General features: G+C 43.7%; 1 protein-coding gene across 1 annotated transcript in view; it reads right to left on the bottom strand.

Moving 5' to 3' along the window:
* The window catches only part of rcor3 (REST corepressor 3), a 115,810-nt gene that overhangs the window by 78,164 nt on the left and 13,817 nt on the right, over positions 1-23,829 (bottom strand). The window contains exons 4-7 of the mRNA XM_085980904.1: positions 22,254-22,306; positions 20,389-20,550; positions 17,377-17,501; positions 9,961-10,039 (exon numbers count right to left, since the gene is read on the bottom strand). Coding sequence (XP_085837030.1) covers positions 9,961-10,039; positions 17,377-17,501; positions 20,389-20,550; positions 22,254-22,306 — 419 coding nt within the window. The remainder of the gene's footprint in view (positions 1-9,960; positions 10,040-17,376; positions 17,502-20,388; positions 20,551-22,253; positions 22,307-23,829) is intronic.

Genomic DNA, 23,829 nt, shown 5'->3' with positions numbered 1-23,829 from the left:
CTCCTTGCAGACTTTAGGCAACTTTAAAGAAGTTTACATAGAAACATAGAAGATAGGAGCAGGAGTAGGCCATTCGGCCCCTCGAGCCTGCTCCGCCATTCAATGAGATCATGGCTGATCATCCAAATTCAGTACCCTGTCCCTGCCTTCTCCCCATATCCCTTGATCCCTTTAGCCTTAAGAAATATATCCAACTCCTTCTTGAATATATTTAATGAACTGGCCTCCACCGCCCTCTGTGGTAGAGAATTCCACAGGTTCACCACTCTCTGGGTGAAGAAATTCCTCCTCATCTTAGTCCTAAATGGCTTACCCCTTATTCTTAGATTATGACCCCTAGTTCTGGATTCCCCGGCCATCGGGAACATCTTTCCTGCATCTAGTCTGTCCAGGCCTGACAGAATTTTATAGGTTTCGATGAGATCCCCTCTCAATCTTCTAAACTCCAGTAAGTATAAGCCCAATCGACACAATCTCTCCTTATATGTCATTCCTGCCATCCCAGGTATCAGCCAGGTGAATCTTCGCTGCACTCCTTCCATGGCAAGGCCATCCTTCCTCAGATAAGGCGACCAAAACTGCACACAATACTCAAGGTGCGGTCTCACCAAGGCCCTGTACAACTGCAGCAAGACATCCTTGTTCCTGTACTCGAACCCTCTCACTACGAAGGCCAACATACCATTTGCCTTCTTAACCGCCTGCTGCACCTGCATGCTTACCTACAGCGACTGGTGCACAAGAACACCCAGGTCTCTTTGCACTTCCCCTTCTCCCAATCTATTGCCATTCAAATAATAGTCTGCCTTCCTGTTTTGCCACCAAAGTGGATAACCTCACATTTATCCACATTATAGTGCATTTGCCATGTTTCTGCCCAATCACCCAACCTGTCCAAATCGTACTGGAGTTTCACGACATCCTCCTCACAGCACACCCTCCCACCCAGCTTTGTGTCATCTGCAAATTTGGAGATATTACATCCAATTCCCTCGTCCAGATCATTAATATATATCGTGAACAGCTGGGGTCCTAGGACCGATCCCTGCGGTAGCCACTAGTCACTGCCTGCCACTCGGAAAACGACCCATTTATTCCAACTCTTTGCTTTCTATCTGCCAACCAGTTCTCTATCCAAGTTAATACCTTGCCCCCAATCCCATGTGCCTTAATTTTGCACGCTAATCTCTTATGCGGGACCTTATCGAAAGCCTTCTGAAAGTCCAAAAACACATCCACTGGTTCTCCCTTATCTATTTTACCAGTTACATCCTCAAAAAATTCCAGTAGATTAGTCAAGCACGATTTACCTTTTGTAAATCCATGTTGACTTTGTCCGATCCTGTCACTGCTTTCCAAGTGCTCTGCTATTACATCTTTTATAATGGACTCTAGCATTTTCCTCACCACCGATGTCAGGCTTACCGGTCTATAATTACCCGCTTTTTCTCCACCACCTTTTTTGAATAGTGGGGTAACATTAGCTACCCTCCAATCCATGGGTACTGTTCCAGAGTCTATCGAGTTCTGGAAGATGACCAGCAATGCATCTACTATCTCCAGGGCCACTTCCTTAAGTACCCTAGGATGTAGATTATCAGGCCCTGGGGATTTATCGGCCTTCAATCCAGTCAACTTCCCCAACACCATTTCCTTACAAATACTGATTTCTTTCAGTTCCTCCCTCTCATTAGTCCCTATGTTCCCCGACATCTCTGGGAGGTTATTTGTGTCCTCCTTTGTGAAGACAGAACCAAAATATGTATTTAATTGGTCTTCCATTTCTTTGTTCCCCATTATAAATTCCCCTGATTCTGACTGTAAGGGACCTACGCTCGACTTCACCAATCTTTTTCTCTTCACATATCTATAAAAGCTTTAGAAAGCACCAAACACTTCTACAAACTCAGCAACAGCTAGTAAAAATCAATCAGCAACTAACCTGTAAGTAAGTGATGATCCCTTTAAATAGCGCTGGTGGGGGGGTCCTTCCTGCTGCTGAATGCATGTTCAGCTGTGGGAGGCTGAGAGGGCGTTAGCTGCAGCATTGAGGTAGAAAATGGCAGCACTGGTGTCACGATCTGCGTACTCTGCATACTTCCGGCGCATGCACCCAGCGCCGACGCCAACACCCTCACCAAAATGACATCTGGTACGACCGCCATTTTTGACCAAAATGGCACCCGTAGCACCCAAACAACAGGTGCTATGCCACCAAATTTTTAGCCCATTGTGTTTCAGGAACGGAGTTTAAGAGAAACAGGTGTGTGGTAAAATGCTCCTTTATCTTTATAAAACAACTTCACTCTCTCACCATCTACAGGAAACCACAGCAGCAACAGATTTTTCCCCCTCAAATACATTAACTCTTCATGCACAAATCATGCAATTTAGAAAAATAAACATTGCCAATTCAATTAAGCATATACAGGAACATTTATAAGCCATCAGAATTATTTTCCCTACTAATTTTTTCCCCAATTACCTGCCTATCCTTAAGGCAATGACTCATGCTGGGTTCCTTGCAAGTGGTTACTCCTCACATGAACTTGGGCAGTGAGTGTCTGCAAGCTACTGAAAGGTGAAGGACATCACAGCTATGTAACCCCTCAGGCAAGCTCTGCATTTACAGCCGAGATCAATAGACAGCACTCAGAATTAAGAGTGAGGGCAGTATTTAGCTTTTCTCCCCTTCTCTCCCAGGTTTCCATTTTTTTTTTTTTTACTTGCCTTCTATTTTCATGTGCTTAAATTTAAATTTTCTAAACAAAAAACAGTATTCCTTTCCTTTCTTTTTGGTCAGCTAGATGCCAGACACAAACAAAAACTCATCAGCATATTTAAAAGTCTCCAAACCAAATCACCAAGGAATCCACATAAGCAGAGTTTCCATTTGCTGACCGTACAGTTTGTGAAAGGAAGCGTATACTGGGCCAAATGCCTTTTTCTTGTTCTTGTTCCACGCTTTATGTACAACGGAAGCTGGATTTCTGCAAATATTCATCGTTTTGTAAGCATGATTGAAGACAACAAATTTCCTCCAAAGTAGCGGCATTAAATTGGTCTTCACTATGGCAGGACGGACCCCAGTCCCAGAATCTACCATATCTATTACCAGCTTGATCACTTTGGCATTGAGTGCTGCTAGAGTTTGGTAAGTGGGAGAAAAGTCATTTAAGTGTATTTTGTGAATTTTAGTGTGTTAAAAAGTTAATTATTTGAAGTGAGTTTAATTTTTTTCAGTGTATATTAAAACTGCTGGGGCGTTTAAACAGGAAGTCGAATCCGGGTATAAAAGGGGCGGGGCTAGTGCTGTTGCACAGAGTGCTGTGGCATTGAGTGCTGCTAGAGTTTGGTAAGTGGGAGAGTTCGGGCAAGTGGGAGGTGAGGGTGTGTTTTTTGCTCTGTTTTGTTCCCCACTCCCAGGCTTAGACAGCACTGCGGAAGCGGAGCAGCGAGACGAGTCAACCAAACAGGCCTCACAGACAGTATTCAAGGAGGAGTTTGGTGATCAGCTGGTTGGTTGGTTTTCTTCCTTCTCTCTTATTCCTTTAAGTTGGTAAGTCCTATTGAATAGTGGTGTAATATTATCATCTATATCGGGGCAAAGGGTCTTCATAACTAATAATAAGAAATTTAATTAATTACATAGATATGGGTGAACAGGTGATGTGTCACTGTTGCGAAATGTGGGAGCTGGTGGACCCCATTGAGGCTCACGGTGATTACATTTGCGATAAGTGTTTGCTGCTAGAGGAACTCAAGCTCCATGTTAAAGAGCTTGAGACCGAGCTTTAGACACTGCGACACATCAGGGAGGGGGAGAAGTTCCTGGACTCTATGTTTCAGGAGGTGGTCACACCTATGAAATTAATTAATGCAGATGTAGTCCGTAGTCAGGGACAGGACGGTGTGACTATGAGTGAGGCAGGTACAGGGATCCAGGAGGTAGTGTTGAAGGAGCCGCAGCCCTTGCTCTTGTCAAGCAGGATCGAGGTTCTTACTCCCTGTGAAGGCGGGAGCGGGAACTGCAGGGAGGATGAGCAACCTGGCCACAGCACCGTGGTACAGGGGGCCATTCAAGTGGAGGGAGTAAAAAGAAATGTTGTAGTGGTAGGGGATAGTATCATTAGGGGGATAGATAGGGTTCTCTGCAGTCAAGAGCGGGAGTCCCGAAGGCTGTGTTGCCTGCCCGGTGCCAGGGTTAAGGACATCTCTTCTGGGCTGGAAAGAAACTTGGAGTGGGAGGGGGAGGATCCAGTTGTCGTGGCCCATGTTGGTACAAACGACGTAGATAGGACAAGGAAGACGGTTCTGTTAAAGGAGTATGAGCAGCTAGGGGTCAAATTAAAAAACAGAACCTCAAGGGTAATAATCTCTGGATTATTACCCGAGCCACGAGCGAATTTGGCTAGGATAAATAAAATTAAAGAGTTAAATGTGTGGCTCAAAGACTGGTGTGGGAGAAATGGGTTTTGCTTCTTGGGACACACTGGCACCAGTACTGGGACAGGAGGGCGCTGTTCCGTTGGGACGGACTCCACTTGGCAAGTGCTGGGACTAGAGTCCTGGCGAATCATATAACTAGGGCTGTAGAGAGGGCTTTAAACTAATTCGTGGGGGGGTGGGTTTCTAGAGAGCAAATAATAGAAATGACAACGGAGAAGGTCATAGACTTAGGTAGCAGTGGGGGAATTAAAAAACAGAACGTGTCAGGAAGGGACAGAAGGTATGGAGTAAAAGATAAAGTACTAAAAGGGGAAAAAACAGGAACTAAGTGTCACAAAACATATTGGAAAGTTCTTTATCTGAATGCACGTAGCATTCGTAACAAAATGAATGAGTTAACGGCACAAATAACTACATATGGGTATGATCTTGTGGCCATTACAGAAACATGGCTGCAGGGTGACCATGACAGGGAATTAAACATACCAGGTTATTTAACAATCAGGAAGGACAGGCAGGAAGGGAGGGGAGGTGGGGTGGCTATGTTAATAAATGAAGGAATCATTATAATAGAGAAATGATATTGGGTCAAAGGAGCAGGATAGTGAAAGAGTTTGGGTGGAGATAAGGAATAATAAAGGGGAAAAAAACACTAGTGGGCGTAGTCTATAGGCCTCCGAACAGTGGCAACTCTGTTGGACGGAGTATCAATCAGGAAATAGTTGAGGCTTGTAATAAGGGACCAGCTATAATTATGGGGGATTTTAACTATCATATTAACTGGACAAATCAAATTGGGCAGAGCAGCCTTGAGGATGAGTTCATTGAGTGTATTAGGGATGGGTTTCTTGAGCAGTATGTAACTGAACCGACCAGGGGGCAAGCAACCTTAGATTTGGTCCTGTGTAATGAGACAGGATTAATTAAAAATGTCCTAGTAAAGGATCCCCTTGGAATGAGTGACCATAACATGGTTGAATTCCATATTCAATTAGAGGGTGAGAAGGTTGGATCTCAAACAAGCGTGCTGAGCTTGAATAAAGGAGACTATGAAGGTATGAGAGCGGAATTGATTAGAGTGGACTGGGAAAATAGATTAAAGGGTAAGACGGTACATGATCAGTGGTGTACATTTAAGGAGTTATTTTACAACTTCCAAAAAATATATATTCCACTGAGGAAAAAAGGGTGTAAAAGAAAAGATAGCCATCCGTGGCTAAGTAAAGTAATTAAGGATAATATCCGACTAAAAACAAGGGCATATAAGGTAGCCAAATCTAGTGGGAGGATAGAAGATTGGGAAGTCTTTAAAAGACAGCAAAAAATAACTAAAAGATTGATTAAGAAAGGGAAGATAGATTTTGAAAGTAAATTAGCAAAAAATATAAAAACAGATAGCAAAAGTTTCTATAGTTATATAAAAAGAAAAAGGGTGGCTAAAGTAAATCTTGGTCCCTTAGAGGATGAGACCGGGAAATTAATGGTGGGAAACATGGAGATGGCAAAAACGCTGAACAAATATTTTGTATCAGTCTTTACGGTAGAGGACACTAAGAATATCCCAACACTGGACAAACAGGGGACTCTGGTGGGGGGGGGGGGGGTGGTGGAGGAGCTAAATACGATTAAAATCACTAAGGAAGTGGTACTTGGTAAAATAATGGGACTCAAGGTGGATAAATCCCCTGGACCTGATGGCTTACATCCTAGGGTCTTGAGGGAAGTGGCGGTAGGGATTGTGGATGCATTGGTAATAATTTTCCAAAACTCCCTGGACTCAGCAAAGGTCCCGGCAGATTGGAAAACTGCTAATGTAACACCCTTATTTAAAAAGGGTAGTAGGCAGAAGGCTGGAAACTATAGACCTGTTAGCCTAACATCTGTGGTTGGTAAAATGTTAAGAGTCCATTATTAAGGAGACAGTAACAGGACATTTGGATAAACATAATTTAATAGGACAAACTCAGCATGGTTTCATGAAGGGGAAGTCATGTTTGACAAATTTGCTCGAGTTCTTTGAGGAAGTAACATACAGGGTGGATAAAGGGGAACCAGTGAACGTAATGTATTTAGACTTCCAAAAGGCATCTGACAAGGTGCCACACAAAAGATTATTGCTCAAGATAAAAAATCACGGGATTGGGGGTAATATTCTGGCGTGGGTGGAGGATTGGCTCTCTAACAGAAAGCAGAGAGTTGGGATAAATGGTTCGTTCTCAGACTGGCAATCAGTAACTAGTGGTGTTCCGCAGGGGTCAGTGCTGGGTCCCCAACTCTTTACAATCTATATTAACGATTTGGAGGAGGGGACCGAGTGTAACATATCAAAGTTTGCAGATGATACAAAGATGGGAGGGACAGTGGTGAGTGAGGAGGACATAAAAAACCTGCAAAGGGACATAGACAGACTAAGTAAGTGGGCAGAGATTTGGCAGATGGAATACAATACTGGAAAGTGTGAGGTTATGCACTTTGGCAGGAAAAATCATAGAGCAAGTTATTATCTTAATGGCAAGAAACTGGAAAGTACTGTAGTACAAAGGGATCTGGGGGTCCTGGTGCACGAAGCTCAAAAAGTTAGTATGCAGGTGCAGCAAGTGATCAAGAAGGCCAATGGAATGTTGGCTTTTATTGCCAGGGGGATAGAATATAAAAACAGGGAGGTATTGTTGCAGTTGTACAAGGTATTGGTGAGACCGCACCTGGAATACTGCATACAGTTTTGGTGTCCATACTTAAGAAGACATACTTGCTCTTGAGTCAGTACAAAGAAGGTTCACTCGGTTAATCCCGGGGATGAGGGGGTTGTCATATGAGGAGAGGTTGAGTAGATTGGGACTCTACTCATTGGAGTTCAGAAGAATGAGAGGCGATCTTATTGAAACATGTAAGATTGTGAAGGGGCTTGATTGGGTGGATGCGGTGAGGATGCTCCCAATGATGGGTGAAACTAGAACTAGGGGGCATAATCTTAGAATAAGGGGCTGCTCTTTCAAAACTGAGATGAGGAGAAACTTCTTCACTCAGAGGGTGGTAGGTTTGTGGAATTTGCTGCCCCAGAAAGCTGTGGAAGCTACATCATTAAATAAATTTAAAACAGAAATAGATAGTTTCCTAGAAGTAAAGGGAATTAAGGGTTACGGGGAGCGGGCAGGAAATTGGACATGAGTCTAGGTTCGGAATGGTCATGGCCCTGTGGGTAGTGGAGTGGGCCCAGGGGCCGTGTAGCCTTGTTCTGCACCTACTGTGTTCTAATTCTGTGTTAGATTTCAGGAGATGGTTTTATTCCTGTTCCTGGCTGGGGTGGAGATCGCCTTTACAGAAGGTAAGTACTGTAGAAAATATAGGGACAGAGTGATCTCCTGGACGAGTTTCGATCGCCTAGATAGGTTGGAGAGGAATTTCCCAGATTTTTTCTCCCAAATTGGCCATTGGGTTTTTTGTCTGCTTTTTCGCCTCCCGGGAGATCACATGGGTTCGGGTGGATGGAGAGTGATAGAAGATTTGAGGCTGTGATCAGGTCAGCCATGATCTTATTGAATGGTGGAGCAGTCTCGAGGGGCCGATTGGCCTACTCCTGCTCCTATTTCTTATGTTCTTAGTCATTCGCAGAAAATCAAGTCACCAGTTAAAATTAATAGCAACATTTCTGCTACCTTGCACTGAACTAACTCTAATTATGTATGTACAAACCTTCAAAAAGTGTAAAGGAATAAGTAATCTAAAAGGCCATGTGCAACAAAGGCTCAACACCAATGAGGTTTCATAAAGATGAAAATTTGGGCTGGATTTTGCCAATGGGGAGCTTTTGGAGGCAGGACGCCCACTTGTCGGGTTTAAGTCCCACCTCCATCGATGTCTGGCCAACCCAAGCTATTTTCCCTTTATTGACCTTATAAGCACGGGCTTAGCAGGCCAATTAATGGGAAGCCGGTTACAGAGAATGTCAGTGTATGACGTTTCATCTGTCAAAAATTTTTGGCAGATGAATTGTCATCGTTTTGACAGCTCTGTGAAGCTGTCAAACACTGACATTCTGGGGTTGATTTTCAGTGTGCCGTGAGGCGGGCTTTTAGGCATGCAGGGGGCAAAAATCCCGAATTCGGGGGTCCCGACACCATCCCACCCAAAACCCGCCTCCACATAAATTTCAAAGGAGGCGAGTACCCGGCCCGCACTGGGACCCGCCGACCCGAGGCGGGAAGGGATTAGTGCCAATTAACTGCCTGTTAACAGGTAGTTAACAGGCAGTTTTTAGCCAAATCCCTATTTTGAAGGGTGTCGTGTGGGATTCCCGACGGCTCCAAACCACGCCAGGTTAGAGGAGGCGGGCCGTCGGGTTGAAGGACTTGGAGGGGTCGAGATGTTGGTGTTCAGGTGAGTGATGGGTGCATGAGTGCAAAGGTAAGTGTGTTTGGTTTGTCTAAAGTGTGTAAAGAAGTTTAAATTACCTGTATTTACCTTAACAGCCTTCCTTCCTCTAGGCTTCGGGAGTCCATCATTCAGCCGGCACAGAAAGCAGAATGGCCGCGAGCTGTCAAAAGTGACAGCCTTCAGCTTTCAGTGCCGGCGTGATTTCTAACCGAGTCTGCGTAGAAGGACTCAGGTTAGAAGTAAGACTGTCAGTGTTTGACAGCTTCAAACAGCTGTGAAACACTGATATTTCATCTGTCAACACATGAAAACAGATGAAATTTCAGTCTGTGATGTCACCTGTTGCCGGGTGGCCCTTAATTGGCCTGCTGAGCCCGCTGGGCGGGCTCAACAAGATCAATCAAGGGAAAATTGCGTGGATTGGCTGGACGTCGATGGAGGCGGGACTAAAACCCGAAAGTTGTAGTCCCGACTTCTGAATGAAAATCCAGCCCTCTATGTTGTTTGATGAGTCCTTGTATTCAAGACTCATCAAACCTCTTTTGAGAGCAGAAATTTGATGGCTGTTGCATCGGAGAATGCAGCAGCCATCTGTCATCTCTGCCAGTGAGATGCGAGACTCTCCGCATCCCCAACTGCTGAAGCCTGCAGGAAGAAACAAAGGCAAGTAAACTTTTTCTATCACTTTCCACTCACCTCACATACTTACCTCTCCACACTTGCACCCATCACTTACCTCCACAACGCACTTTTGCACCCCGCAGACCCACTGCTCGCCTCGGTGACCCTGGCGGGGTTTCCCGACATCGGGAAGCCCGCGCCTCTGGTGGCAAAATGGAGATAATCCTTTTAACAAGTGGCTGTAATCCCCTTCCCGCCTCCAGGAGACGGCGCGGGTCGGCTACCTGCCTCCTGGGAAGATGGCATGGAGGCGGGAAGGGCACCCGCCCCCAGATTCTGCCATTTTCCCGGCAGTCCCGCCTCCCCAGGGCTGGCAAAATCCTGCCCTTTGTGTGTGAAGGTGCTCTCCAGCAAGCTTCAGCTACCCCAGCCTAGGGACCTTGAAGGTTCATAGTCCCATGTCAATGAATCTTATAGTGGAAACCCAGGCTTTGTTACAATCCTAAAATTTCTCACCTCTTTCTTAGCTTCTTTAGTGGGATCATAATCACTGTCATTAACGTCATTTGCAGCTCCTTCCTCCATCCCATCATCACTAAAATCAAGAATCTAGTGTAAATATCACAGAAGATACACATAGGCTTTTGTACCAAATGGCAAAAAAGTTAGAAAGTTCCAGAAGGATGCAACACAATTAGCACAGTTAATTAAACTTAAGGCTAACAATATTAAAAGGGCCTCAAATTTCAGGCCATAGGTATAAATATTTTGAATCTCCTATGATTATCTTCATGCTGTTGAAAGTGGGTGGGGGGGGCGGGGGGGAGAGGAGAGAAGAAGTGTACAATTTCATTGCAAAATAATTTGTTATCTTCTGCTCAAGGATGGCGAAGCATTTTTTTTAAATTGGCTCCTGGGAAATGCTTTCCTTTCCCACTACGATTGAATAAATAGCTAACACAGCTGCTTCATTAATCAATCAGTGAATACATTGGTTTTGAATTCTCAGTATAAAATGAAAGAAAGATGCTAGAATCACCCATTTTCTGCTGTTCCCTCTTGGAGTTTGACTCAAGTTAAAAAAAAGTTCTCAAAAAATTTACCTTACAGCTCGTTTTCAAATCATTTTGAATAACAAACCAAACCAGTGTTGTAACCTGAGCTGAGGCACACACTTTGAAACTTACACCAAAATAATACACACTTTCTGTAATAATCATTGTTTTCAAATTCTAGGACTAATCACTCATTTTGTCTCTCTCTGAGCTAGGCTCACTGAAGTTTAGATGTAAAACTTTAGCTGAAAAAAGCTATTAAAATTAATTTCCCAGTTTGTTTGCAATTAATTTAGAAAAATAAACCCATAAATCCTGTTCCATAGAATCATAGAAATTTACAGCACAGAAGGAGGCCATTCGGCCCATCTTGTCCGTGCCAGCCAACAAAGAGCTATCCACCCTAATCCCACTTTCCAGCACTTGGTCCGTAGCCTTGCAGGTTACGGCACTTCATGTGCATATCCAAGTACTTTTTAAATGTGATGAGGATTTCTGCCTCTACTACCCTTTCAGGCAGTGAGTTCCAGACCCCCACCACCCTCTGGGTGAAAAAAATTCTCAACTCCCCTCTAAACCTACCAATTACTTTAAATCTCTGCCCCCTGGTTATTGACCTCTTTGCTAAGGGAAATAGGTCCTTCCTATCCACTCTATCTAGGCCCCTCATAATTTTATACACCTCAATTAAGTCTCCCCTCAGCCTCCCCTGTTCCAAAGAAAACAATGCCAGCCTATCCAATCTTTCCTCATAGCTAAAATGCCCCAGCCCAGGCAACATCCTCGTAAATCTCCTCTGCACCCTCTCTAGTGCAATCACATAATTCCTGTAATGTGGTGACCAGAACTGCACGCAGTATTCTAGCTGCGGCCTAACTACTGTTTTATACAGTCGAAGCATAACCTCCCTGCTCTTATATTCTATGTTTCTGCTAATAAAAGGCAAGTATCCCATATGCCTTCTTAACCACCTTATCTACCTGTCCTGCTACCTTCAGGAATCTGTGGACATGCACTCCAAGGTCCCTCTGATCCTCTGCACTTCTCAGTGTCCTCCCATTTATTGTGTAATCCCTTGCCTTGTTAGCCCTCCCCAAATGCATTACCTCACACTTCTCTGGATTGAATTCCATTTGCCACTGTTCTGCCCACCAGACCAGTCCATTGATATCTTCCTGCAGTCTACAGCTTTCTGCTTCATTATCAACCACACGGCCAATTTTTGTATCATCTGCAAACTTCTTAATCATACTTCCTACATTGAAGTCCAAATCATTGATCTATACCACAAAAAGCAAAGGACCCAATATTGAGCCCTGCGGAACCCCACTGGAAACAGCCTTTCAGTCACAAAAACACCCTTCGACCGTTCCCCTTTGTTTCCTGCCTCTGAAGACTCTGAAGGTTCCAGCTTGAGAAGACACTTCAATTTGTACAAAGAATTATTGCAATGAATGCTGGATAATTCTTTACAGTGCACTAGCTCAGACTGTGGCATCTTGGGAATTGTAGTCACAGATGCAATTGGTAACTTTTCTTTCAGCTGAGGGATAACTTTGGGGAAAATATCAAGTGCATGTGAAGGTTTGACAGGATGAAATCTCTAAGTAAACATGATAAGGATGGTATTTAAAATTCAGTTTTATAAGTAGGATTAATCACGCATCTGTGAAATATGTAATTTTACATTAGAAACCGTAATTTGAACTGAGGATATTTGAGTTCGTGGGAAAATAAAATTCGTGGATAAAGGTTTTGGAAATATAATTTCAGCCATTTGATCGGATCTATTCTAGTATTAATATATATTGTGAATAGCTATGTGAAGAGAAAAAGATTGGTGAAGTCAAGCGTAGGTCCCTTGCAGTCAGATTTAGGGGAATTTATAATGGGGAACAAAGAAATGGCAGACCAATTAAATACATACTTTGGTTCTGTCTTCACAAAGGAGGACACAAATAACCTTCCAGAGATGTCGGGGAACATAGGGTCTAATGTGAGGGAGGAATTGAATGAAATCAGTATTTGTAGGGAAATGCTTTAGGGAAATTGACGGCATTGAAGGCCGATAAATCCCCAGGGCCTGATAATCTACATCCTAGGGTACTTAAGGAAGTGGCCCTAGAAATAGTAGATGCATTGCTGGTCATCTTCCAAAATTCTATAGACTCTGGAATAGTTCCCATGGATTGGAGGGTAGCTAATGTTACCCCACTATTCAAAAAAGGTGGTAGATAGAAAACGGGAAATTATATAGACCAGTAAGCCTGACATCGGTAGTGGGGAAAATGCTAGAGTCCATTATAAAAGATGTAATAACAGAGCACTTGGAAAACAGTGACAGGATCGGACAAAGTCAACATGGATTTACAAAAGGTAAATCATGCTTGACTAATCTACTGGAATTTTTTGATGTAACTGGTAGAATAGATAAGGGAGAACCAGTGGATGTGGTGTATTTAGACTTTCAGAAGGCTTTCGATAAGATCCCGCATAAGAGATTAGCGTGCAAAGTTAAAGCACATGGGATTGGGGGTAAGGTACTGACTTGGATAGAGAACTAGTTGGCAGACAGAAAGCAAAGAGTTGGAATAAAGGGGTCTTTTTCCAAGTGGCTGGCAGTGACTAGTGGGGTACCGCAGGGATCGGTGCTAGGACCCCAGCTATTCACAATGTATATTAATGATCTAGATGAGGGAACTAGATGTAATATCTCCAAGTTTGCAGATGACACAAAGCTGGATGGGCGTGTGTGCTGTGAGGAGGATGCCGAGAAACTCCAGTATGATTTGGACAGGTTGGGTGATTGGGCAGATGCATGGCAAATGCAGTATAATGTGGATAAATGCGAGGTTATCCACCTTGGTGTCAAAAACAGGAAGGCAGATTATTATCTGAACGGCAATAGATTGGGAAAAGGGAAGGTGCAACGAGACCTGGGTATCCTTGTGCACCAGTCGCTGAAGGTAAGCATGCAGGTGCAGCAGGCGGTTAAGAAGGCAAATGGTATGTTGGCCTTCATAGCGAGAGGATTCGAGTACAGGAGCAAGGATGTCTTGCTGCAGTTGTACAGGGCCTTGGTTGAGACCACACCTTGAGTATTGTGTGCAGTTTTGGTCGCCTTATCGGAGGAAGGATGTTCTTGCCATGGAGGGAGTGCAGCGAAGAGTCACCAGACTGATACCTGGGATGGCAGGAATGATGTAAGAGGAGAGATTAGGTCGATTGGCCTTATATTCGCTAGAGTTTAGGAGAATGAGAGAGGATCTCATTGAAACTTATAAAATTCTAACAGGACTAGACAGACTATATGCAGGAAGGATGCTCCCGATGGCGGGGGAGTCCAGAACCAGGGGTCACAATCTAAGGATAAGGGGTAAGCCATTTAGGACTGAGATGAGGAATTTCTTCACCCTAAAGGCTAAAGGAATCAAGGGATATGGGGAGAAAGCAGGGACAGGGTACTGAATTTGGATGATCAGCCATGATCTCATTAAATGGCGGAACAGGCTCGAGGGGCCGAATGGCCTACTCCTGCTCCTATCTTCTATGTTTCTATGTTTCTATATTCTGACTTTTGGGAGGTTCTCATCAGCTCTCAAGATTACAACGGTAAGGTGTATTTTGATTCAACTAGATCAGAATAGTGCACCACATCTAGGTAATTTTAAATGGTAAGTGGAAATGTTTTTTAAGACAAACATACAACAGTACTTTATATAGCATCAAGTCTTTAGCAATAAGATCATCAATATTTTAAAGGATTTGGTGTGGTCAATGTTGACTAGAGAGGCGTTGAGCACAAATCTTCAGCTGTTTCATCAATGACCTTTCCTCCTTCATAAGGTCAGAAGTGGGGATGTTCGCTGATGATTGCACACTGTTCAGCACCATTCGAGACTCGTCAGATACTGACACAGTCCGTGTCCATATGTAGCAAGACCTGGACAACATTCAGACTTGGGCTGACAAGTGGCAAGTAACATTCACACCACACAAGTGCCAGGCAATGACCATCTCCAACAAGCGAGACTCTAACCATCTCCCCTTGACATTCAATGGCATTACCATCGCTGAATCCCCCACTATCAACATCCTGGGGGTTACCATTGATCAGAAACTGAACTGGACCAGCCATATAAATACTGTGGCTACAAGAGCAGGCCAGAGGCTGGGAATTCTGCAGCGAGTGTCTCACCTCCTGACTCCCCAAAGCCTTTCCACCATCTACAAGGCACAAGTCAGGAGTGTGATGGAATACTCTCCACTTGCCTGGATGAGTGCAGCTCCAACAACACTCAAGAAGCTCGACACCATTCAGGATAAAGCAGCCCGCTTGACTGGCACTCCATCCACCACCTTCAACATTCACTCCCTCCACCACCGGCGCACTGTGGCTGCAGTGTGTACCATCTACAAGATGCACTGCAGCAACTCGCCAAAGCTCCTTCAACAGCACCTTCCAAACCCGCGACCTCTACCACTTAGAAGGACAAGGGCAGCAGACGCATGGGAACATCACCACCTACAAGTTCCCCTCCAAGCCACACACCATCCTGACTTGGACCTGTATCGCCGTTCCTTCACTGTCGCTGGGCCAAAATCCTGGAACTCCCTTCCTAACAGCATTGTGGGTGTACCTACACCATATGGGCTGCAGTGGTTCAAGAAGGCAGCTCACCACCATCTTCTCAAGGGCAATTAGGGATGGGCACTAAATGCAGGCCTAGCCAGCCAGCGATGCCCACATCCCATCAATTATTTAAAAAAAAAACAGATTGCTGCTGGTCCAGTCCCACTGTGCACAATTCTGGTCACTGTATTACAGTACAATATAAACACCCAGGCAGTGAAGAGAGTGCAATGAAGAGCTACTGGCCGGCCTCTCACCTTGCACCCTCTGTAAACATGAACTCATTCAAAACTCTGCTGCCCGTACCAACTCGCACCAAATCCTTTATTGGTAAGACCACACCTTGAGTACTGCGTACAGTTTTGGACTCCTTATTTAAGGAAGGATATACTTGCATTGGAGGCAGTTCAGAGACGATTCACTCGGTTGATTCCTGAGATGAGGGGATTGACTTATGAAGAAAGGTTGAGCAGGTTGGGCCTATACTCACTGGAATTTAGAAGAATGAGAGATGATCTTATTGAAACATATAAGATACTGCGGGGGCTCGACAAGGTAGATGCAGAGAGGATTTTTCCCCTCGTGGGGAAATCTAGAACTCGGGGGCATAGTTTCAGAATAAAGGGTTGCCCTTTTTGAACTGAGATGAGGAGGAATTTCTTCTCTCAGAGGGTCGTAAATCTGTGGAATTCTCTGCTCCAGAGAACCATGGAGGCCGGGTCATTAAATACATTTAAGGTGGAGTTGGACAGATTTTTGCAAGATAAGGGAGTGAAGGGTTATGGGGAGCAGGCAGGGAAGTGGCTTTGAGCCCAAGATCAGCCATGATCTTATTGAATGGCGGAGCAGGCTCGAGGGGCCAAGTGGCCTATTCCTGCTCCTATTTCTTATGTTCCTATTTCTTATGTTCACTCCTGTGCTCGCTGACCTACATTGCTCTCAGTCCGGCAACGCCTAGATTTTAAAATTCTCATCCTGGTTTTCAAACCCCTCCAAGGCCTCGCCCCTCTCTATCTCTGTAACCTCCTCCAGCTGTACAACCTTCCGAGATCTCTGCACTCCAATTGTGGCCTCTTGCGCATTCCTGATTTTCTTCTATCCATCATTGGCGGCTGTGCCTTCAGCTGCCTAGGCCCTAAGCTCTGGAATTCCCTCCCAAAATCTCTGTCTCTCTACTTCTCTGTCCTCCTTTAGGACTCTCCTTAAAACCTACCTCTTCGACCAAGCTTTTGGTCACCTGTTCTAATATCTCTTGATGTGGCTCGGTGTCAAATTTTGTTTGATAATCACTCCTGTGAAGCACCTTGAGATGTTTACTACGTTATATAAATGCAACTTGTTGTTGTAAATTGCTATCTGGAATTAGTATAAGCTGCAGAAGCTGAGAATGTTTACGATGGAGAACAGACAGCTCAGGAATTATCTTATTGAAGAACATTCAGGATCCTAAAGGATATAGACAAGATGATCATCAATACGTTTAACATATTCTACAAAAGGGTGTAGCCTCAAATTTAGAAGAGGATGAAAAGTGAGTTTAGATATAACTACTTTACCCAGAGAGTGGTGAATGTATCCAAAGGAGGCAGTAGTGGCTGACTGGATCAGCAAATTCAAGAGCGAGCTGGATAAGTACCCAATGAAAATTTTGATAAGAGTATGAAATGTATTGTGGGACGATAGCAAAATACTGCGGATGCTGGAAATCCGAAACAACAACAGAAAACGCTGGAAAAACTCAGCAGGCCAGGGCAGCATCCATGGAGAGAGAAACGGAGTTAACGTTTCAGGTCGAAGACCCTTCGTCAGAACTGGAAAAAAAGCAGGAAAAGGGATAGATTTTAAAGCAAGTGGGGGCTGGGAAAAGGGGGAGGGGATGAAAGATCAAAAGGTAAGGTCAGAGATAGGATAGAAAGCAGGAGAGATTAAGAGACATTAAGAGATATTCAAGGAACAAAGGATGGCTCTAGATGAAGTGTGAATGGCCCTGGCAGAGTGAAGGACAGGTGCCATGTGGGAGGGAAGAAAAAAGCCCAGATGAAAGTGTGGATTAAAAAAAAGGGGAACATATATATGTGATAGATTTGATATATCCTAGACCAGATGGACTGCAATGGACTTTCCTGATCCTGGTCTGAAATACTATAGTTTAGTGTGACACAGCACAAGCTTTAGATAAGCATCAGTTGCTACTGCCAGTAGTAAACGTGGGTGCCATGGAAATAACCATCTGACCGGACTCACCTTTCATCTTGATTGTTTCTACTTGCTAATTTTCGTGCTTGCCGATCCATTAAACTTGTTCGTGATCGAGTCTTTTTCCAGGAGTAGTAGTACTTCACTAGACTTGCAATTGACTTATCTGGTAGCTGAGGCATGGTACAAGAGGAAATCAATCAAAACCCTACATGACACTGATTATTGCATGTACATGGGCACTATAATGGGATTGGGAAGTGGGAGTGGGCACAGTAGGGTGAGATAAATAAGGTCAATATCCTAAATTGATAATTCCTCAAAAATCTCCATTAAAAGGATACTTCACATAACAACATGCTTCATTCTTTTATGTCTTTCACAACTAGTTTATTTTAAAAAATGATTTATATCACTGCGCCCTTAATGGCAGCAGGCACTTCAAGGTAGGTAGAGGACTGGAGATGTACCTAGCACATTTTCACTCAGCGAATATTAGGTGTTTGTGAAAAATCATTAACCTTTTCATCGCTGGCTATGGTTTTCAAATGTTAAAATATTTCAAAAATGACAAACCAGCGCTGGGCACCAAGAGCAGTGCATCAATGACCAGCTGACTTAATTTTCAGTGTCAAGTAATATTTTCAATATTCTCAGTAATATTCTCAATTTGCAAGCTAAGAATTTATAAAAACTAGGTAAATAGAAAAAGAGGAAGAGCGGGAACAGGATAAAAGAGGAAGAATGAAAAAGGTAAAAAGAAAAGAAAACTACTGCTCAGAGGCAAGAATTTTAATGCTAAACAACCCACTAATAATTCACCACTACCCTGGGGTAAGCAACGGAAGTCAAGGAAATTAGGAAAGCTTCACGTGTAGAAAAACAGCAGATTATTAGAATGAGTTTCTGACTTGTATGCAAATTATAATCTACTTGGAGCCATGCAAGAAGTTTTATGATTTCATCATCATTATTTATGATTTTGTTTCATGCTCAATACTCTAATCCAGTGGACTTGAGTTTCTCACAGAATTACTTCCCACATTACACTTCCCACTTTCCCACATTACAACAGTAACTACACTCCAAAAAAGTACTTAATCGGCTGTAAAGCGCTTTGAGACGTCCGGTGGTCGTGAAAGGCGCTATATAAATGCAAGTCTTTCTTTACTTATTACAATGCATCAGTCACCTCAAGGTTCTCCAATTGAATCAATGGCAGACATTGGGTTTATTTTAACTGGGGGGGGGGGGGGGGTACATTCGGGGTGGGCCGTGGTGCAGGTTAGCAGTGAAACCCTTGTTGAGAGCTTAGCGTGAGGCCTGGGCCATTTTAGCTCCCGGGGCTAATTTGAGTAAAGCAGAAGAGTCTCCCACCCAAATCCACCAGGAGTGACGTCAGGGACAGTGGGCAGAAGCCCAAGGACAACGGGGACCCAAGGGACCAGTCCCTGGCATGAAGTGCCAAAATCGGGGCTGGGAGGATTAAGGACTTCTTAGGAGACCCAAGGGAGCTCCTCCTGGCCCACAAGGACCACAGAAAAGTTGTATTTTTAAACTCTTCTAGCCGCTCTGCGACTAACAAAATGGCTCAGCTGCTGGGGTTAGCCAAGTGTGGGCCTCTCGAACCTGCAAATTAAAAAGCCATTGTGGCACCAATGATGTCATCGGGCAGCGAACGTCCCATGTAAAGTAGTTCCCTGCCTGCCAGGGTTCAGGTGGCCCTCCCAGGTAAGTTAAGATGGTGGAAGGTGGGAATGCAGCACTACCTCCAGCCCCAGATTAACTCTTCGCCCACAGTTCCAGCCAGGCCAGGGGGGGTGGTGGAGGTTAAAATCTACTTGAACATCTCTCAAAATCAACGGTATCGATCTTATTAAAAGCAAGAATGTAGCAGCTTCCCTAACAGTAAGTTTATCCAGTGAATAGCTGATCCATAAGGACCAAGAAGGTCACCGGTTTGATTCACTATGCCTCTACTATCTTAGGTTAGGGAAAAGTAAAACCTCCTGCATCCTGTCCAGTGATCCCTGCTGGAAGTGTATGTGTGAGGATGTTCAGTCAGGTGATGCCAACATTCATTATGTAGTCTAAATATGAGTAGTGGCTACTTGCATCAGAGGGCAACTGCTCCCATGGCAAACCACACCCCAATGACTAAGGGAAAGAAGAAAATTGATCAATACACAAAAGAAAAAACAAGACTTGAAATAAAGAGTCCTGTCACCCGCCGCATGTGTGGCGGGGTGGGATTGCTGCCTGCCTGATGCCCCTGATGTTGACTCCATCCTAAATTCTGGGATCAGTTCATTATATTGCTGGGCAGGACAAAGGCACATGTCCTACCTGTAATTGGGACAGTTATGCTGGGACTGGAAGGCCCGCAAAATTCACAGGGTTGGGGGCTTGGAGGATCCCATTCTTAACATGGAAGTGCTGCATTTAAAGCTCGGCTGAGATGATGAGAGCAGATGAGAGTGAGGGCGCGGAGGAGCAAGAGATAGCAGAGAAAGAGAGCACAAGAGTAAGAGATAGCAGAGAAAGAGAGCGTGAGAGCGAGATCGATTCCTGGAACCCACATTTTTGCTTTTTTATCTTGTCCTCTACTTTGCTTTTTTATATTTCCCTTCATTCCACTTCCTTCCTGCTCCCCCACACAATGAAAGGCCCAATAAGAAACATGAAATTCATTATACCCCCTTAATTTAACTACTATTTCCTGTGAATGGTTGATTCCCTTCACCAAATATATATAGCCTCTTGGAAATATCACACTTAACTCCCTCTAACACTTTCCCCCATCGCACTCTGTTGATAACAACCCTATTATTATAAACAGTGTACCCTCTAACTTATTGTAAGCAATGGCATCAGTTTCTGCATAATATAATACAGTAATTTACAGCCCATGTCACACATCTGCAGATACCAAACACTAATATAATCATCATTCATAATTTTAAAAGTTCTATTAACTTCTTCCAGCAAAATTCAACCTAAATTCAGTGTAAAAGCAGGTTACGGTAAAATTTAAGAAATGATTTGCAAAGGTATAGTTACCATTTGCTGAATCCTGTGAAAGCTCTTTCCATGAAAGCTGAAGGCCTGTTCAAAGAGGACCTTATCTTCCACAGTCCATTCATCTGGAAAAGGGGTGAAGTTAGGCAAGTCGGCCAATGACTTCTCAATGTTGTGTTTGTGCCAGAATAACATTCCCAGAGCCTAAGAGGTATATACAAAGTAAGAAACATTAGAAAACTATCTGCAAATTTGTGCAATATTTGGCATTCAAGCTTGTATCTAATTCCACTCGGGCAGACTGGCTCCCCCAAAAGGGTGCAGGATTTTTCAGGATTCTCCTGGAAAAAAGGGGGCACTGACAATACAGCACTATGGAGGCATTCCCAAATGGCAAGTCTGCCCCAATCCACTATAGCTTTGAGTATCATGTAGAATTTGTCTTCGTAATTGCACAGCCAATGATTCTTGCCTCTCCCCTTCACCTGTGCCCCTTTTGCTTTCCTTGACCAGGGACAGCCCTGTTGAAGAATACCCTAGACACAGGGGGGGGAAATTTTAAACCCCCAGGATGGGCGAGAGAGGGTTAACGTCTTAAAAATCTGTAACCCAACCCCAACCCGTCGTGAGTCTGCCTACTTCCGGTTTAACATGGACAGGTTAGGGGGGCGAGTGAGTAACCTGCTCTCAAGAGGCGGGTCAGTAACTTAAATATGATAATAAGGCTGCGTCCTTCAGATTTTATCAGCCATGTGGATTTAACGGCTGCGGGCCGGGTTTCCCAGGGCTTGGAAAATCCGGCAGCTGAAGGGAGGAGAGAACTGTTGGATTCAGCAGGCAAGTACTTTTCCAATACTGCTTGAGGGCCAGGAGGAGCAGGAGTGCTTCCCCGCCGGCTCACCAAGCTAACCTGCCGCGATCGGCCTCCCTCCCCATGACTGGCACTTCAGCCCCCCACTGCGATCGGCACTTCAGCCCCACCCGCGATCTCTTTCCCACCCATCCCCCACTTCTTAATCTGGCTGGTTGCCGGCCAGGAAACGGGGGGAAAAAAATCAAATGTGGTCCTGCTGTTAAAATCGTCAGGAGCTCTGCATTCCCTGGTTGCTACAAATAACCCCTGCAAATATTGGGGCCAGCGTGTCAGCAACTTATTCAACTGGGGGTAGCACAGCTGACTCCAATCTTGTTCTCACCCAATGTCAAGTACAGGGATCACTGGATAGTAATCAGGAATGGAAACTTTTAGAGATGGTTTTCCCCATAACCCAAGTGGCTTGAGGGTAATTTTAGTGTCCCAACAGATGCCCTAGCAGAGATTACCTAACTACACAAATCAGGAATGGATACTGGAGCCTCCCAATCTGATGACATGACATCACATGATGAATTTACTCACTAAGCCATCAGAGGAGCTAATCAATTATATTTATATACAATGAACAAAAGTGGAGTGACTAAGGGCGCATTTATACTACTGTACAACTGTAGTCAGTGCAAAGTGGTTTCTTTCCTGTCCAATCTCACACTCTCCTATAAAGTAGAATGAGACTCCCTACTTTGCACTGAAGTCAGATCAGGCCCTAACTCTGAATTTACAGTACACGAGTTTATTGCTGGCGCATAATAGAAATACACTGCACCAATGTTAATTTTGTAGTATAAATGCGCATAAGGCAGTAATCTCATTGATGGGATTCAGGCAGCCCCATAAGGTCCGACAGCAAAAAATAGGGGTTTATTAAAATGATATAACACCAAAATGAGATGAATGCTTTGTACTTGATATGGATATGCATTATAATGAAATGCTAGCAACAGCAAAAAACAAAGTTACAGGCCCTAAATGCAAAGAAAGACTGCAATCTAACCTCCAAATCAACTACCAGAATAGTTTCTTTACAAACCTGTTCCACATTGTAGCCATGCTTTTCCTTTGCTACTGCAATATACTCATCCACTATAAAAAACAAAAATAAGTGCAAACTCTTAATACATTAGTCAATACAGACATTTGTTGCCACTCATCATGATGTCCCAATTTGGTAGTGTTGGCAATGAACACTTGTACACGCTAGGCACACAGCGTCAGCAGCAAGTGCTCTTAAAAAGAGAATTAACCAACAGGAAGTGGCTTCCAACAGACGTGGACAAGGAGAATCCTCCTGGGAGAGGTTAGCAAAGAACAGCCGCTAAGGTTAAGGTGCATTGTTGGAAAGAGTAGAGGAAGCTTTACTCTGCATCTGTCTGATGTTGCATCTGACCTGGGTGTACCTGATACTAGTAATGGATGTTGAATCTGGAAAAATGCTCCATTGATCGTCCCTCACTTTAATCAATATAAATTTTAAAAAGTCATCCATAATCATTACCCCTTTCATAAGATGTAATGAGTACCTTGAAATAAAATAGGAAATGCTGTAAACGTACAGCAGGTCCAGGAACATCTTAAGAGAGAAAAGATTGATTCTCAACATTGTCAGTTCTGATGAAGGGTCCCACTCAAAAAGTTAACTTGCCTTTTGTGTTTTTCAGATGCTGACAGACCTGATGCTTATTGGTAACATTTTCTATTTTTATTTCAAATTTCCAGTATATAGATCCCTGTTGCTTAACCCATCTAATGCACACTACGAAAATGCGAAATGAAAATGATCAATTCTACATATGTAAATAAAGTACCCATGAAGCATCTCTACAAGTTATGGCTCTCTCGAAACTTACAGCCTCGAAAGTACTGACTCCCCTTCCCCCCTCATTAAGCAGAATCATCCGGATAGAGACCGAACACCAGTTCAGAGGTCCCATTTGATTCAGCTTAATTGCTACGCTATCTTTTTAGATTACTTGGAGAGGCATTTATCACCTTGTTAATCCTATTAGCCAGTCAAAATGGATTTTGCCAAATTATAAAACAGCGTAACATCCACTCATCATAAGCAATGCCACATGATGTACGCTTCTTTTGCATCTAGAATACATACATCATATTCCAAACTTCATGTTTTGTTACTGTTACAAAATAACCAAAGGAGAAAAAGCCAGGAATTTCAATCTGGGTTATTCTGATCTGGAGCTTGAAGTCTACAAGTAATTTACTGATCTCCAACAGAATTTGCAACAACAATTTGCATTTATATAGCACCTTTAAGATTGTAAAATGTCCCAAGGAGTACCTGAGCTATGGTCTTAAAAGGTACAGACCAGTTTATAGCTTAACAAAACCATGCGCCAAACCCAGACTACCTATGAGCAATGCCGAAGATCCATTAATATTTTTATATTTATCTATATAAAAACATTGCATCTACTGAATGTGTACGTCACACTTCAAGGATCACATATATAAAATATGTGTATCACGCTAATAAAATGAAAACGCCAGTTTGACTTTCAACTGAACGGACGATCTGCTAATACCAATCAGCTTCCAATTGATCTGAGCAAAGCACTGAAACTACAGCTGTTGGCCTTAAAAGGGAC

This window comes from Somniosus microcephalus, chromosome 3 (assembly GCF_052327205.1).
Source record: "Somniosus microcephalus isolate GS21.2 chromosome 3, FLI_Smic_1.0, whole genome shotgun sequence".
NCBI classification, from domain to species: domain Eukaryota; kingdom Metazoa; phylum Chordata; class Chondrichthyes; order Squaliformes; family Somniosidae; genus Somniosus; species Somniosus microcephalus.
This window is presented reverse-complemented; position numbering and strand designations above follow the sequence as displayed.